This window comes from Pipistrellus kuhlii, unplaced genomic scaffold, assembly GCF_014108245.1.
Source record: "Pipistrellus kuhlii isolate mPipKuh1 unplaced genomic scaffold, mPipKuh1.p scaffold_m20_p_11, whole genome shotgun sequence".
In the NCBI taxonomy this organism is placed as follows: domain Eukaryota; kingdom Metazoa; phylum Chordata; class Mammalia; order Chiroptera; family Vespertilionidae; genus Pipistrellus; species Pipistrellus kuhlii.
The window spans coordinates 12,653,313-12,671,764 of record NW_023425416.1 but is presented as its reverse complement, the minus strand read 5'-3'; the positions used below and the strand labels follow the sequence as shown (position 1 = coordinate 12,671,764).

General features: G+C 46.1%; 1 protein-coding gene across 10 annotated transcripts in view; it reads right to left on the bottom strand.

The window, feature by feature from the left end:
* Positions 1 to 18,452, bottom strand: part of ARHGEF3 (Rho guanine nucleotide exchange factor 3) — a 250,794-nt gene that overhangs the window by 37,549 nt on the left and 194,793 nt on the right. For 6 of the 10 annotated variants that reach the window (XM_045579038.1, XM_036430790.2, XM_036430795.1 and 3 more), the window contains one exon: positions 26 to 133. The exons of 1 other annotated variant lie outside the window; for it this stretch is intronic. In XM_045579038.1, coding sequence (XP_045434994.1) covers positions 26 to 133 — 108 coding nt within the window. Of the gene's footprint in view, positions 1 to 25; positions 134 to 968; positions 1,098 to 18,452 lie in introns of those variants that run through there. 3 more of the 10 variants (XM_036430791.1, XM_036430793.1, XM_036430798.1) reach the window with 2 other exon arrangements.

The following is an 18,452-nucleotide window of genomic DNA, read 5'->3' as shown; positions in this document are numbered from 1 at the left end:
CACAGGAGCCCGCTGTGCCTCTTACCTGCAGGGTCTGGCTGAAGCGCTTCAGCGGGGTAGCCTTCACGGGCGGGATGAGGTTTGCTAGTGACGTGACTCTGGAAAGGGGTTTGACCCGTTTATTACTAGGCTCCTGTAGGATAAAAAAGAAGAAGAAAGAAATGGAAATGTCAAGTCGATGACGAAGAAAACATAACTCGGCCACAAGTCCGTCCCACTCACGAGCTGCACACGGATCTGTGAAACGCCAACAGTGCCCTGTCTCACTCCCGCTGCGCGGAGGTGACCTGGCTCAGGAGCCCGAAGGAGCAATGGCAGCCAGATGTCAACAGAAGCAGCCTCGGAGCACACAGCGAAGGGGCCAGATGTGCTCCCTGCCCCCACTCCCAATAGCTGACAGTGTTTAACTCGGTAACATCATTCTCCCCAAACGCTCCTGAGAGGAAAGCTGCCTCAGACTTCCCATCCAGTGACCTTGTCAGGCGGCTGCCTCTGAGGCTTCTGGCGTCTTCTTTTGAAAAACCTTTTTTTTTTTTTTTCACCTTGCCTAAAGCCACTCTCCACATTTCTGTATGCACTGGGTTTTCTAAAAGACAAGGAATCTTTTAGTTAACCAGTTTAAAAAAAAAAAAAATTAAAGAAGTTCTTCTATTCCTGGGCTCTTAAGAAAGCATATTTGCATATTCGGTATATTTGAAAGGTACACAATACTTACAAAGAAAAACCAGACAGCAGAAGAAAACGCACAAAGAGAAAAAACCCTGCCGCGGGCAATCAGTTTTTATACTATATTCAACCGTAAGCTTTGAAAACCACCTCCACATAAAACACGGGCAGATCTGCACGTTCCCCCAAAACCAAGCTGGTGGTGAGAGACCCGACCGGTGCCAGGGACTCTGCAGACAAGAATTACACAAATAAGACAGCAGACTGACAACACAGCCTGCAAGGACAAAGAGAGCAGTTACCCTTGTCTTCCTAAGCTCCATCTGACCTGCGGTGGGCGCCGGGCAGCACGCGAACACACCGGCTTTTAGTGGAAAAGGCCAAACGTGACAAACGTTGTGGCGAACCTCGATCATCTCCAGGGGGAGTCTCAAGATGCTCATCTTTCTTTCTCAGCCATCGCTTTCTCTCAGAGTTTCGAGGAGCAAGCCAGAACTTCTGCTTCTCCAGGACAGCCCTGCAGAGTGTTCTGAACATAGTAGGTGCTTGGGAAAATCCTGTCTGGATTTGGGATTCGGCCAAGAAACCCTCATGTCATTTTGTGCCCTTGCCAGCCTCAGACATCAGAAGCCTTCTCTGACACGGACCCAGCTTTGCTGGCAATTAAATATAAAAACAAGAACAATTCTGCACTGTGGCCAGGAGTGAGGTCACGATTTCTCGAAGCAGTGAAGCACTTTTCCAAGACGGAGAACGCATCCAGGCTGCCGGCTACCTCTCCAGCTTCTCGGCTTGCTGAGCTGGACAACAGGAAACTCTCCCAACACTGGGAAGGCTCAGCTCCAAAACACGAAAGATAAACCTCTCAACGAAAGAGACCTCACATTCCTGCCGTGGCTGAGAGATCCAAGAGCTCTGCTGCTCCAGGTGACAGTGCCCTTCAGGATGCTCCCCCTCCAATTCCTGGCTCCCGAGCATCTGTCCTCAGAGGAGGATTTTAAAAATACGTTTTACGTAAGAGCTGCATCACTGGCATAATGAATACACACACACACACACACACACACACACACACACACACACATGCACGCACACGCACGCGCACACACACGCACGCACACGCACACACACACATGCACGCGCACACACTCTTGAGCATCCCCTGAATTCCTGTATGTGGGTCCTGCCTTAGGCTGGCAATGCCAGCGTTGTGGTATAACCATCTTTGGTGGCATGAACTGCACTGCAGCAAGTGAGGTGCGGGGGATTTCCTGGGGTGGGGGCCAGGACTTGGTCTCCAGTAATCCTGCACTCACTTCAGCACCTGGAGGCTCCTGGGCCTCTGTTCCTTTAATGGCTAACGTGGATGGGTCACAGAGTCTATGTCAGAGTGGGGAGGTTGAAGGGCAATTGCCAATTGAGTTCTCTCACTTTAAGAAGGGGCAGGGAGTATTGCACGCTTGGCAGGACAGGAGAAGACTCAGCTCTGCTCCACCTGCTGTGTCATCTTTTCTGAGGTTTTGCTGACTTTGCTGTCCTTTCACACGACCCAGTTGGACAGCTGCAGAACATAACGCGTGATGCCAACGCCAGCTCTGCTGCAGGCGGTGCAGGGCTGCTAACGAGACGGCCATGAAAGCTCTTAAAGCTCCCTTTCTAAGGCACTGACCGTGCAGAAGTCAACACCGGGCTGCTCTCTGCCAGTCTCATTCCCAAGTAATGAACAACTGAACCAGAAATTATGGCTGCGTGACTTAGTGCTGCGGTCCAGCAGAGCAGGCAGGTGCGATTTTAAAGCCAGGCTACCGGGTCCATGGAGGAGGTGTTGTGCATGACCCACAGGAGTGAAGTATGAAATACGGTCAGTGAGAATAGGCGATTAAAAAAACAATCTTGGCCTAATTTAATTTTTCTTTTCCATTTAGTCAGTATGAATCCAGCTAATACATTTTACTGCTGTCTAAAAAGAGCCCTCAAGGAAAACGTTCCCAGATTCTAGTTAGACAAGCTACTCAGAACTAGCGAATGCAATACCAGGGTTGCTTCTGGGCATTATAGAAAGGTGACAAAATACATCTCATTGCAGAGGCTTCCTAGTCCAACAACTCAACGGCCAGACCACGCCGGGCAGGTTTAGCATGCCAAACCCAGGAACAAGGCGTCCTGTCTCAAGTGCAGACACCGCCCTCACCATGCCATTTTAAGACAGAGCAGAAGGTCAGCACACTAAATAAAGTTAAAAGAGAAGAAAAGTAAAAGGCATTGCATGTTTCATGTAGGCAGCATTCTCTGAATAACAACACAATTCTGTTGCATCTTTTCCAGCCTTACAGCTTTTTGTTTTTCTTGTCTTATTGCAATGGCTAGAACCACCTGTATACTGTTGATTACAAGCTGAGCTACTGCGTACACTAGTCTAATTCCTGAATCAGAAGTGATTAACCTGTTAACCGGGGAGTTCCCTTTTTAATTACGCAATGTACAATGGGTGCATACTCTTTCACTAGGACGTGTCAGTAAGTCATGCCCAGTGGACATAATTTTATATTATTTTTTTTTTATTTATACTTAATTAAAATAAATGAAATATATATTTTTCGTTTATTTATATATAAAGCACAAAGGAAAATACAAAATTACAAACAAATAGAAAAGAAAATCAACAAAAAAATGGAAACATCGAATTAAAAAATTATAAATTTTACAAACAATTATAAAGATTACAAAAAAAAAGCTGAAACCAGTTTGGCTCAGTGGTAGAGCGTCAGTCTGCGGACTGAAAGGTCCTGGGTTAGATTCCGGTCAAGGGCATGTACCTTGGTTGCGGGCACATCCCCGGTAGGGGGTGTGCAAGAGGCAACTGGTCGATGTTTCTCTCTCATCGACGTTTCTAGCTCTCTCTCTCTCTCTCCCCCTTTCTCTCTGTAAAAAATCAATAAAATATATTAAAAAAAAAAGATTACAAAAAAATATTTTTTATTTCTATATATAATAAAAAATATAAAAGTTAACAATTACAGAACAATAAACAAAAAGCACACAAATAAAATAGAAATATTGAGTTTAAAAAATTGAAATATAGATGTAAAAATTTAAAACTCAACTTCCGTGTGATATATTTTAAAACAATTGTTGATACATAGTGCTACCTTACAATCTGGACACCAGTAAGTAGATTCTTTCCTAACAACTTTTTTGTAGCAAACTCGGCATTTCCTGGATTTAGTTTTTCCTATATTGCTTTTCATTTGTTCTGGAAAATGCCTTTCAACTAAGCGTGATGGTTTAGATGTAGAGCTGCTTGTTGATGTCTTTGGGTGGGTTTTCACTATGTTGTTATCTACCAATTTCTCTACACACTCTATCAAAAAGTGTAATCGATCCAAATGACCTTTATCTTTTTTGTATATAATATATGCATTGAAGTAGCACATATCAATTGTAGAAAATTTTTTTATAAAATTTTTTTACCCTATTATGGGCAGCCGTGTAGGCCACCATAACGCCATTTCCCAAATCTACGCCGCCCATATTCTTGTTATAAACTAGGACAACATTCGGTTTTTCTTGCCTTCTTCCTCTCTTTTCAATCATTGTCTTTTCATCATTATGAATAGAACTGAGCATCAATACATCTTTTTTATCCTTCATTTTAAAACCATAAGTTTGTCTTTGATTCTTACATATGTTCATTTTTCTGTAATTTTTTTGTTTTTATTTCACTGGGTATTCCGACTCGTTTATCCTCATTGTTACAACAATGTCTGTATTGTTTTGACACAAAAGTTCAGCCAAATGAATTGACATATAGAAATTATCTAAGTAAATCCTTTACCCTTTATTCAGTAAGTCATGTGTTAACTCCAAAACAATTCTTGTTGATTGTTTTGCTTGTGGGTAGTTCGAACCATAATTTGTGTCCTTGCCTGAGTATAAAATTATATTTTGTACGTATCCAAATTGGCTTTCAGTCAAAATAAACAACTTCATTCCAAATCTAGCTCTTTTTGTAGATATATATTGTTTCCAAGATAAATTCCCTTTCCACAATAAAAGAGATTCATCTACGCATATTTCTCGTTCACATACATAAAACTTTTAAAATTTTCTGACAAATTATTGATGATTGGATCAATTTTATATGTTTTTTTATTATATAAAGGTTGGAGATATAAAAAAATGTAAGTAAATAATATATAATGCAAAAATAGGTAGGTAAGTGTAAGTACATACCCGTCACTGCTCACCCAGAACACGTCCACCACTCTCAATAGCAAAATTATACTGATTCCCTCTGTGTCTTAAATTCATGTCGAGACATGTATGGATGACTAATACCTTTGTTGTTTGGAAATATATGTCCCGCCCGTTTCAGGGTGCAACATATATTTCAAGGACGTATTCATACGTCCTACCTGTACCCGATATTGTTTACGTTTGACGTATTTATACGTCCCGCTCGGTTAACAGGTTAATATGAAGATTTCATCCTTAAGTATTATGTTTCTTGAAAGCACGGACAAGACACCCCTTTTCAAGTAGAGAAAGTTCCCTTCATGCTATGTTTGCTGTGAATTGTTATCATGAATCCATACGAACTTTTATCAAATGCTTTTTCTTTTTTTCAGAGGACAAGTAAGGGAGAAAAAATAAATAAAGGGGAACAAAGAGAAGGGTAAGAGGAAGGGGAGAATGAAGAAAGGCATGGAGGTCATATTTTTTTCATCAATCGGGGCATGTGCCCTGGCCGAGAATCAAACCAGCAACCTTTCAGCGCACAGGATGATGCCCAACCAACTGAGCCACGCCGGCCAGGGCTAGCACAATGTCTTATTCCTTCACAAACAGTTCCATCCTAATAGGCATGGCATAAGGAAACCCCCACTCATTCTCCCTGCACTTCATGGTTACAGTTGTAGCTGTACCTTCACTGGGCCGTACCCACAGCCTCGAGGGCCCAGAAGCACAGACACAGGTGTGGGACTGAGACTGCTCTGCTGCCAGGGAGCACTGCTCCTGGCTGCTCTGCACCTGGCCAGGAGCAAGAGAGAGGAGAACCAAGTGTGCCAGCAGAGGCTTTTGCCCATGAGTTGCTGGAGTCATAAAAAAATAAAAAAATAAAAAGCCTTTCCAATGCTTGGAAATACCAGGGCAGCATTAGCTGAGCTCCATCTGTGCAACAGGAGGTGTGGGGGAACTGCACACCCAGGGGCCACGTTTCACCCACCCAGTAACCCTCTAGGATGCTCTCATCACCTGCATGTTATTTCTTGGATCACATGATCTCACACATCTAGAAGAAATAATGAACAACATAAACTAGTGAACAAACAGACCCAGAGAAAGAGAAGCAGCGATCAGACTCTCAAACCCTAGAGGTAAAGTAGGGGAGGGTGGGGGAAAGAGGAAGAGATCAACCAAAGGACTTGTGTGCATGCATATGGGCCTAGACAGTGGCCATGGACAACAGGGGGGGTGAGGGCATATGTGGGGAGGGGTTTGGCATGGGAATGGGGGGGGATGAGGACAATTATGTGATATCATAAAATAATAAAAAAAGGAATTTACAACCTCAGAGTAATTGAGGAGTGCTAGCATGATTAAGTAAGAACGAGGTAACTGCAGAGTGATATGCCCTTCTTGGTGAATCATACCGGGGGTGCATTATGTCCCTGATGACAACTTGGACCTGTTGGATAAGATGGTGCTATGAGTTGAACTGTGTCCCTCCAAAAATATATGATGAATTTCTACCCCCGAACCTATGAATATGACCCTATATGGAAATAGGATCTTTACTGAGGTAATCAAGTTAGGGTGGAGCCACACTAGATTAGTTAAACCCAATCACTGGTGTCCTTATAAGAGACACACAGGGAGAATGCCATGCGATGACAAAGAGAGCGACAGGAGTGATTTATCTACCATACACAGAACACCAAAGACTCACAGCCAACCCCAGGAGCTAGGAAGGCAAGAAAGGATTCTCCCATGGATTTCAGAGGGATCATGCTGTGCTGAGACCTTAACTCTGGACTTCCAGAGCCATAGAAAATACATTTCTGTTATTCGAAGCCACCAGCATGTGGTACTTGGTTACAGCAGCCCTAGGAAAGGAATACAGGCGTGTCTGTTGGATTTCTAGATTGTAAAGTTACTAGCACAGTAGCCACGCCCCCTACCGCCTCAGGGGTGTGGGTGGGGTGGGGGTGGGGATGTTCCAAGACTCCCAGTGGATGCCTGAAATGGACTGTACTGAACTATATACTATACACGATGTGTTTTTCCTAAACATACGTACCTATGATAAAGTTTTATGTCTTTAGCATCTTAATTAAGCACTTACCATGCACTGTGGCTGTAACTTTTGCAGTTTGAGCAAAACTAGCACAATGTTCTTTTTCCTTCTTTACAATTTCATGGAGGATTTGTTCCTACTGTAGAGTTTAGCAACCTCAGCATACAAGTTTTTTTCTTTCCTTACTCAGAGAAATGTCACCTTTTCACTTAAACGATGCACTTTACCGCTTCTCGTTGGCATATCTGAATTGCCAGTATCACTCCTCTTGTGCTTAGGGCCATTATTAAGCGAAGGAGGGGTGACTTGACCACAAGCACTGCGGTACCCCGAGAGGTGATCTGATAACTGAGACGCTACTAACTGGCTAACGGGCAGGGGCCATGTGGAGCATGAATCTGTTGGACAAAGGGATGATTCATGTCCTGGGCAGCACAGCACGAGGTTTCATTACACCACCCAGAACAGTGTGCAATTTAAAACGTATGAGCTGTTTGTTTCTGGAATTTTCCATTTAATATTTTGGAGTGTGGTAGACAACAGGTCACCAACATTGCCCCGTGAGTGAGGGAGACCTCCTGCACTCCCTCTGTGATGAGTACACATCCTGGAGAGAGACGCTGTGACTACGTGCCTCCTTTTAATTCCAGTTCTGCCGGTGATTACCGGGCACCTGCAAAGTGGGCTCACTGACAGGTGTCACCTAGGAAGAGCTTCTCCCAGGGAACAGGGAGAGCCAGAGGCTGGTCCAGGCAGAGTGCCCAGGAGAGTCAGTGTTGGCTGCAGCGGGCAAGGAATGGGGCATGTGGGCATCAGGCAGGGCATCCCCAGTGGCTGCAGGGCAGAGGCAGCAATGAGGAGCCTGAGCAAGAGTAGTGGGGCTGCAGAAACAGGAAGGGGAGCTTCTCTGGAGCCTGAAAGTGACCCTTTACCATCTATCTATCTATCTATCTATCTATCTATCTATCTATCTATGAATGAATGAAATGGGGGAGGGGGGAGAGAGAAAGCAAACACCAGTAAAGAAATAATGGTTTCCAACTCCAAAATTTCCATGAAAAGTATTTTTTTCTGTTTTCTTTCCTCTGACATCTGTTTCCAGAAATTAAAAAGAAAAAAACAATGAGTCCCACATCTAATTGAAACCTGGCTTCATTGATTAGGCCAAACCCATGTCAGAATTATTGACTTCTAACCCATAAGGTGAGCAAACAATCTTCAAATCCAGAACTGTAATTTTCCCCAAGAGATGCTTATCAGTGATCCCAACAAAGGAGCACAGGCGCTGTGGACCTTGATAAACCACCTGGAACAGCTCCTTGGCTCCCTCACAGATGGAGGCCACGCCCCTCTGTTTATCTTCCCCCTGGAGTCAGGCTGCCTCGCTCCAGCACCCAAGGGAGGTCTGATTTCCTCTTTGATAACATGGCCCAACTCTCTCCCTGCCGGACCCTTGAAGGAAAACATCCCAATTTCCTTCCTTCTTTAAAAGAGAAAAACAAGGGCTGGTGTTTGTGTGTGTATGTGTGTGTGTGTGTGTGTGTGTGTGTGTGTGCTGGGGAGGGGGGTAATCTTTATTTGCTAATGGGAAATAAGGAGAGCCTGGCTAAATAAAATCTCAGAACATGCTTAGTCCCATGGCCACGCTGCTGCAGAGCTGCAGGCAGGGTGTTAGATTGTTGTGCTGAAGGTCTGATCATTTCTCTAGCCCCACCCCCCATGGAAATGCTGAAAAGCAGATGATGGAGGTGTCCCAAGATGGTCTGGGCAAATCCATCAACCCTCAGGGGCACACCACTGAACACCGCTAAGGTTGCAGAAATTACGCCTTACTCCCGGCATAGGGGGTTGGTCTTTGCCTGGGACAGTCAGTCAGCACCAGAGTCCAGTCAGCATCCCCAGCATCTGGTCAAGGTCAGTCTACGTGGTGGTCATTTTAGGGCTGCCGTGGTGAAGGGAGAGGCATCAGGCGGACATTTGACTGAGCTCAGACAATGCTGACATGAGCCTCTGAGAGCTGCTCAGACCCTGCCCAAACACAGCTTCCCGTATAATGCATAGAAGGAAGGGATTGAAAGAAATCGCATTTCAGGACAACTCCTGTGGTCATCCTGGCGTCATTTCCTCCAGGCCTTCACTGCTTCCTTCAAGTCCAAAACATGCTAGAAAAACAGTATGGCTCTCTAACATCTGTATAAACCAAATGACAAAGTGAAGGAAAGGTGGGGAGTGGAGGGAGCTAGATGGGTTTCATCCAGTATACACAGCCTAGAGAAACAATTTTACTGCAAACTCTCAGGAGGCAGACCATTCTGTTTTTGAGGGAAGACCTCAAGCACATTATTATCTTTATTCTTCTCATTATCATTGAATTTTTCCTCAAGCACATTATTATCTTTATTCTTCTCATCATCATGGAATTTTTTTTCTCCCACATGGGAAAAATAACCTATCCTATTTGTCTTCCACAGGGAAATTCATGTTTGCTGAATGATGGTTTGTACGCTGAAAAAAATAAAAGAACCTTGGGAAATAATTCAGTAAAAGGTAGGACTCTGAGCCCTAGCCAGTTTGGCTCAGTGGATACTGCATTGGCCGGTGGACTGAAGGGTCCCGGGCTTGATTCTGGTCAAGGGCCTGTACCTCAGTTGCAGGCTCCTCCCCTGCAAAGGCCTGATCAGGGCTCGTGCAGGGGGCAATTAATTGATATGTTTCTCTCACATCAATTTTGCTCTCTGACTTTCCCTTTCTCTTCCACTCTCTCTAAAAATCAATGGAGCTGAAACCGGTTTGGCTCCGTGGATAAAGCGTAGGTCTGCAGACTGAAGGGTCCCAGGTTTGATTCTGGTTAAGGGCATGTACCTTGGTTGCAGGCACTTCCCCAGTAGGGAATGTGTAGGAGGCAGTTGATCGATGATTCTCTCTCATCAATGTTTCTAACTTTCTATCCCTCTCTCTTCCTTTCTGTAAAAAATCAATAAAATATATTTTTTAAAAATCAATGGAAAAATACCCTTGGGTGAGGATTAAAAAAAAAAAAAAAAAAAGGAAAGAAAAAAGGTAGGACTTTGACTGCTGCAGCAGGCAGCAGCAGCCTGGCTTATGGAGTGTGATCTCTTAGCTGTGCCAGTAAAATAAAACAGAACCACTGTTTTAGACACTGTATTTTTGGCTAAGGTTTCACTCCTCAATTACTTTCAAAGTTATTCATTTCAGTCAACATTGTAAGGGTAAGTCAACATTTGTCCTGGCAACGTGCCCAAAGTTGTTATTTTATTAGTCTGCTACTGGTTAAATTGGCCCAGGATTAAACACATCTAATAAACAGCCCTAAAATATGGGAGTTTAGTAGAAAACCACATTCAAGTTCTCTTGCACAGGATGTTACTATTACTTAACCTTGGGCAGAAGGAGACATGCATACCCACACCCCAATAAGTTCCTTTCAGCAAACGCCAGCCCACTGCCTGAAACTCATCTTGGTCATGCCCAGACGTGGCCCTGCAGACCTTCGGAGAAAGAGGAAGTGGAACATTCAGCCCTCCCTGCGGTCCCTGGCTCACGTCTGCCTCTGAGAGGCAAGCACAGCTCTTCCTCTGTGGAGGCAGCAGGGCCAGCTGCTCAGAGCTTGGCCTCCTGAAGGGAGGGATGCCAGCAGAGGCCGGCTTTTCGGGAGATGTGTTCTCATGATTAGCTCGAGGCTATGCATTTTGGGCAAGAATGCCAGAGGGAGGAACGTGACCACGATGCTACAACTGTCCCCAGGTCTGGAAAACGGGGGCCAAAGCTGCACATCCCTGGGGGTTGGATGCCAACGAGGCCCCAGGAGGCGGCGTGGTGGCCTAATCACAGCCACAGGGCCCAGAGGAAGGCCCTGTCGGGTCATTTCCTATTGACTTCTTGGAAACCCTGAGGTGGGATATCAATGCTGTGCTTGTTTATCTCGGTTCAAGGGCTTCCCTGGCTTCCCTTTTGGGCTGCGGGGGAGGGGAAGGGGGAGGACAATGCCCCTGGGCATTCCACCCCTGCTCAGGGTTCCGGAACTGTTGTGTAGGGTACTTTCGAGGCATTTGCTGAGACTTCCCCAGTGCTTAGAGTTACTCCGAAAACCTCTGTAGAAAGTGACCAAGTTCTTATCACTCTGGCTCTGAGAATGGTGATTCTCTGTACAGGACTTAAGGGTAAAATAGGAGATAACTTTTCTGAGCTCAGTATCCTATGGTCTCAACACCCTGACTTCGGGCCACCTCCAACGGCTTCGTCTCCCCGGGGAAGTGGGGGTGACTCTCCTATTCCCTCCCGGAGTTGCTGGGAAGCTGACGAGAGACCCTGCCTGCCGTGTGCCTGGAACAAACCTGCCCCATACTCCCGCCCTGTGCGTTCTGCTCTGGATTTCCCCCTGGCCTCCCGGGGACAACGCTGGAGCCCGAGTCCCCTGCCGCCATCTCACCGAAGACAAGCTCTCACCACCGAGGTCCAACGGCTGTGAGACCAGTATTCTGATGTCACATTCCTGCCTTCCCTTTCTTCCTGCACCTTGACTGTCTGTTCAGTCAAGCTCTGGCCAGATAGAGCAAACCTGGGGGTGGTGTGGCAGGATCCAAGGCTATGTCCTGAGGAGAGAAAAACTTTAGCCTTGACATCCCCAAACCAGAACCTGAGTGGGGGAAGGGAACCCAAGTAGGTGGGGCTTGAGATCTGCTTCCCCCATTCCCACTGCACCCCACATTGCTGGGTCACTGGCTAGAAAAACTGGTCTCCAATCTTGCCTGATCCCAATGCTATCTGGGGTGAGGCAGTGATAGGAACTCACAAATGTGTACAGTTTGACTGACTCAACGATATGCATCCAACCCCTGCCAGATGTTCAAGGTGGAAGGTCTCCCCTACATAGCATGTTACCTTTGGCTTCCATGAAGGACCATACGGATCCACTGCCAAGTTCTCTCTCACCCACCTGCCATTCCTCGAAGCCCAGCATTCTCTCAACTTCCCAGAAGAGGAGGAGAAAAAAGAAATGATAAACATGACAAAGGATGCCTAGATCATAATCTCAATGTCCCAAGGGAAGAACAGCCTGTTCCAGTAGAATCTGGCACAATCCAGCACATCTCAGGCAAGGAGCACTGACAGCCAGGTCTGCCATCTGACTGAGGACGAGGCTGGGACAGCGGTCCCACATTCAGCTGCTGGGTGAAACCTACAGGGGACATCTGACCAGGGACCCCGGGTCTGCAGGAGGAGAACACGACTCGCACTGCATGTTCCCCAGACAGTGTCTGTTTCTGAGAACAATGACTTTGAGCGAACAAGCCTTGAAGAGAGGAAACACTAAAAGACACGTGCTGTGCTCCCCGGGAGCACCTGGCCTTCTCTCCTGGCACACCGCATCCCTCAGATCACTGGTCCACGCGCATCCTCCAGCACACCCGCAAGGAGGACCCCAAACTCCGCCCCTGGGTGTTTCAGCACAGCCTGCTCTCTGCTGGGAACAGAATACACCGGGACCCGGTTATTCAAAATGGAAGCATCTACCAGTTACACAGCCAAAGTGACTTGATGGAATTGAGTATAAAATAAAATAAAATTTAACTTTCCTGTGTGTGTGTCTTTCAGCTTGTATCTCACCACTCACGGACCTATGAATGAGATGTAAGAAAAAATATGGGACAAGGCATGCTGTTCAGGAAATTGAACATGCAGAACACAACATGAACTTGATTTGAGAGAGTTTTCATTCTGTGCCACATTTTTAATCATGGGCATTAAAAAATGCCCACCAACAATGGATTTTCCCAAAGGCTCATAGAAAACGCTGGCGCTCAGGACTGTACATTTACAACCTTGAAACACAGCGGTTATGTGTCATTTCTAACTCTCAGCAATTAACATGCAGCCAGATGTATCATTATCTACAGACTATTAAAACTCAGAAGCCTGTGAATTTGAAAAAGAGCGTATCACACGCCAACGACAAAAGCAGGCAGAAGCCACAGACAGTCCCTCACGGATCATTTCAATTACAAAGACACCAGGGGGAAAATGAATAGACAATGGCAAGTTGACTTAAAAGAAAAGAAGTAAATACAAACCTGTGATTTGACTGTTACGTTTCTTGTGAGAAATGTTGGTTAAGCCACTGGAGAGTCGGGGCGAAGGGGTGCCAATAAAAGTTTCCAGAAGAAACAAAGGCAGTTTTGTGGTAGAAGAAGAAAGTTATTTATTCCTGCAGAAAGGGGCCAAGCTCCCAGGAGTTTTCCAGCACAGGCCATGCACAGAGGAAACGACAGGGGGGATAATGAGGCAACAATTTCCCTGGACAAGGCCCCCCCAGGGATGGAGGGAAAGGCTCGTTTACCCGGCAGGCACTTCCTCCTTCTGCTCTGCAATTTAAGAGTCAGGCTCTGGGCTGCTCCTGGAATTTGCAAAGCAGAAGTGGGGTGCAAGGAGGCTGCCTGAGCCTGCGACGCCTTCTGAACTGCTAAATTACGTGCTGCCAGGGCCCCTGCCTGCTCAGATTCTAGCAGTTCTCTAGAAACTGAGAAATCACCCAGCTGCGATTCTTCTGACAAGTAGAGAAGGAAGTGCTATGTAGACAATGGGGACCCCTGGGTGTGAAGGAGGAGGCACCAAGAGCCATGGAGTTACCCCATACAGGGCGGGGGGGGGGGGGGGGGCCTGGAACATAAGCAGGAACATGCACACATAAATAGGAAAACACAGACAGACATACACATACACACACACACACACACACACACACACTCACTCATCCACTCATCTATTTGGTATAGCAACCCTGTCACTCCATTTTATAGAAGAGGAGGCAGGTGTTCAGAGAAGGGAAGCGACCTGCCCCAAGTCATACCCAGCAATTAATTGGCAGAGCTGAAATTCAAAGTCAAGTCTGCCTGAGTTGAAAGCCTTCCCCCACCACCCCCCACACTGGCTTCCCAGGACGCACAACCTCCTCTTCCAGCACAAACGACATAATGGCAGTAACACCGAGGATGACTTCACACCACGCTGTGCCAAAGTGCTTTCTGTGCCGGATTTCCTTGACTTCTCTTACGTGAGTATTATTGACATACCCATTTCACAAAGCAGGAAACTGAGGCTCCGTGGGGTTCCGAACCTTGCCTGAGGTCGTACAGCCAGTGGCGTGAGTGTCAGAGCCAGAAGTGAGCCCCGAGGCTTTTACTCAGCAAGGCCTAGGCACTTAACCACAATGCTGCTCACTTCCGAAGCCAGCGGGAACCCTGAAGGAAACCAGGACTGCAGAGGCAGAGGGCGGTGGAGACGGAGGCAGGGGGTGGGAAAGTAGAAGCTGTTCTTCCCACATTGGAGCCTGTCACTCTGGAATCCACAGCCCCTCTGGTCTCCTCCCCCAGCATCTTTGAGGGGCCAGCCAGGCGCACAGGTGCCTGCGCAGGCGCGCCCAGCAGTCAGTGTTCTCCCAAAGGCACACGTGGGAAGTGGGGGGTTACCATCCAGCATCGCAGGTTCGCTGGATGGCCACCTCCCAGCACTGCCCGCCTCCCAGTCTGCCAAACTCCCCAGTGAGACTGCCTGCTTCCTTACTAAGATGACCAGATGTCTCAATTTTTAACAATTTGACAAATTGTTGAAAATCGGGACTGTCCCGCCAAAACCGGGATGTCTGGTCACCTTACCCTACACCCCTTCTGCTGACTGACAATTCCTGCCTATATGCTAGGGTTGTATAATAGATGAGTTGGTCAAATCCAAGTAGAAGTTTCTTGCGTGCCTTTCTCTTATTTTTTAAACCCAGGAGGAAAAATGCTAGCTGGAGTCTAGTCTCAGTAGATACTTCCTGAGAATCAAAGAGCATTAGGGGTCATTTTTAGTTGTCTTAACTCTTCTCCAACTCACACCCACCACACTATGGAGTTTCCCCACATTGCTTATCTCAGGATCCACTTGTAATTAAAGTGCCCTGCTAGTGAACAGGACATCTCACCTTCCCTGGGCCTGTGTCCTCGCTAGGAGCGTGGTTGAGATTTCCTGACGAAGCCTGTCAGGTGGGAGCTGGCCGAGAGGACAGAGGACCTGCTCCTCATTTCCTGTGACCAGAGCTCCTCCACTCAGAGCCCAAACTCCATCTCCTGTGTGAAAGGCATTATGGGAATGGTTGAAAACCACCCTAGACATTTTTCATCCTACCTGGCAGGAAAGAATGCGAAGCATACCAGTGGGCGTGGAACATCTTTTGTTAAAAAAAAAAAAAAAAATAGTGCCCAGTGCCAATGCGAACCCCTGGGAAACTGGGTGGGTGTTTCCTAAAAGGAAAGTGACCTCCCAGCAGACCACTGACAGGGCTGGTCACCCAAGCTTCCGCTCCACGAATATACATGCAAAACAGAGGCTGCTGCTGCTGCCAGGGAGCTGTGGGCACTTGCTCTGGGGCGCCCTCTGCGTGCCCATTTCTTCTCCAGGATTCCCTCGTAAGTTCTCATTTTACAGGTGAGGAAACTGAGGCTTAGAGGATGTGTCACCGGTCCCAGGTCCCACTGTGACTCACAAGCGGCCATTCAAACACAGCTCAGTCTGACCCTCAAACCCACGTTCCTAACCACTTCACTCTACGGCTGCCCCAAATTGCTCAATCCTCTCCTCAGGGGGAAGGGCAAAGGAAGATAGGTTAGATGATTTCAGCTGGAACTTTGGAAACTAACTCTGAAGCTTTGAAAAGAGACAGAGATTTGTTTTTAGAACAGAAATCCAGTTTTGTTTTGTTTTAATTGGCCAACATTTAGTCAATGTACAATACATTAAGACCAGTTTTTTGTTTTTTTAAGGCCAGCTTTTATCAGTTTAAAAATCTTTATATTTGAAATCTGGGTCCCATGCTCAAAGTCCAAATTTCAAGTTTAGCCTGTAAGTGGCTGTGCCCAAATGTGAGAACTTACTGTGGCATAGTTCTGATTCCAGAACGGCTCAGAACACTCCCCTAAGGCACTGTGTCTAAACGGTTGATACCATCATAACAATTTTTTTTTTGTTGCAAAATGTACATATCACCTGAGCTATTGTGTAGTTAATATTTTCTTAAGTAACTCATATTTTACTTAAGCAAACTTGTAAAAACAAACAATATCACTGCCTTATAGGGAAAATCAATTGCCATAATTAGTAACCAACTTTAAAAAAAAATGAGTCCTATTGTTAATAGATGCTTGTTAGATACTCCTGCCCAGAGGATGCAGAGCCTAAAGCCTGCACTTCCTTAAAAAGGAAAATTAGCAAGTGACAGCGAGTTGTTAAGGATACACTAGCAGAAGGTATACTAGCTGCAAACTGAGACTTTCTCCTGGACACTATCAGAAGGATTGGTAGAGAACTGAAAAGAGAAAGTGATTCAAAATTATTCTATGCCTTGCCTTGGTCTATGTGGTTCAGTTGTTGGAATATTGTCCTGTACACCGAAAGGTCACAGGTTCGATTTCCTGTCAGGGCACATATCTAGGTTGCGCTTTGATCCCCATATGAGGTGCATATGTGAGGCAACTGATCAATGTTTCTCTCTCACATTGATGTTTCTCTCTCTAAAATAATTAAAACAACAAAACAACAACAACACACATATCCTTAGGTGAGGATAAAAAATATACTTATTTTGTGTCTTAGGCCCAACTCCATCTCTTTCCAACCACTAGCAGGTTCCTCTGTATCACCTTGTCCTATGTCGCTTGAGCAATCATAAGAGACATGAAACTCACCTTCTGAGAAATAATGATCTAACCCAGCCTGCTCATTCCAGAAACAAAGGCTCTGAGGTTTCAAGAAGCTGAGTCTACTTGTGCCCTGTCCCCAACTAGTAGGTAAATTCTTGTATAAACCAACTTAGAAATAAATGCTGGTAAAGAAACACAGATGAGCCAGTGAGCATCCTCCAAAGAGAGTTCCCATCATCCCATGTTGAGCCAGAACAAAGCTCACTCTCCTAGACTCGTAAAGCCTGGACATTCAGAGACTAACAAGAGAAAACCAGGGTTCTTTAATGACATTTCTCCTTCAAATGAAAACTTGCCTATAAGACACCATCAAACAGCTGAGGCAGAAGGAGGTGACTGTTCACCTCCTGTCTGTGGTTGACACTTAAGCTACCATCAATTTTTCCTCTCTGAGCAATCTATTTCCTTCTTCGCAGCAGTCTCAGTCCCCTCCTGCAATACCACACCCAGAAGCACCCAAGGCAATCACCAACCAGCAAGGCCAATGGTGAATGGCTGACAGAGGCGTGTGAAAATGAACCCAAAACCTAGCAGGATATTGATGAGCCACCCACACCCCTTCCCCACACGTGTGAAGTGAAAAATAATAGTCTTGGCCATTAATTATCCTCTCTGTTTGCTTGGGGTTGTTCTTGACATGCCCGTGTCAAGTGGGGATTATGAAATGTTAGCATTTCAACCTAAGATAGCACACTTGAGCAGGGAGTTTACACTGGCCTTGTGTCGGGGCCAAAAAGCACACAAAAGGAGCCTTATCACTTAGCCCCCTTGGCCTTGGGCCCAACTCCATCTCTTTCCAACCTCTCGCTAGTTCCTTTTCTCCTCCCTCTGGCTTCTTCCTCAGTGTGTGGTACCTGCTAAACATTTAGCTTTATTTTTCCAAGATCCTGACACTGGATCTCCGTTTTATGTTAGCCAGTTTGCCAACTTCTGGTGATGTCTCTACAGAAGTACCCTCAGGGAAAAGCTCTATTTCTCCTTGTCATTTAATGATCGCATCTGCTGCAAACTAGACCTGCAGAGCGCAGGAAGACAGCATTTTAAGGGATGTCATCCACATGGATAGAAGTTTGGGCCTAGCCACGCCAGTGTGACTCAGTAGTTGAGCATCAATCTATGAAGCAGGAGGTCACTGTTCGATTCCCAGTCAGGGCACATGCCCAGGTTGTGGGCTCAATTCCCCAGTGTGGGGTGTGCAGGAGGCAGATTAATGATTCTCTCATCATTGATGTTTCTATCTCTCTCCTTCTCTAAAATCAATAAAAATACATTTTAAAAAAGAAAAAAAAAAAGAGTTTGGGTCTATCTATTCTTCGTGGGCTTTTTGATGACTCTAACAGGGATTTCACATCAAATATAAAAACCTTGCACTTGGATCTGCTGGAGTACACGCCAAGGGAAAGGCCCACCAGTCAACTGGCCCCAAGGCAAATCCTAGCCAAGTTTATAGGAATCCCTTTGAACACCCCAAAAACTGCTGTTTACAACTGACCTCACTCAGGAACACGCCTGGCTTAAGCCAACACTGTGTTATGCCAAGAGGTCAAGGCTAGGCAAGGAGAGGCCAACGTTTTTATAGGGATCCCTTTGAACACCCCAAAAACTGCTGTTTACAACTGACCTCACTCAGGAACATGCCTGGCTTAAGCCAACACTGTGTTATGCCAAGAGGTCAAGGCTAGGCAAGGAGAGGCCAATGTTTTGGCCCAGCCTCCTAATCGCTCTGAATCTCT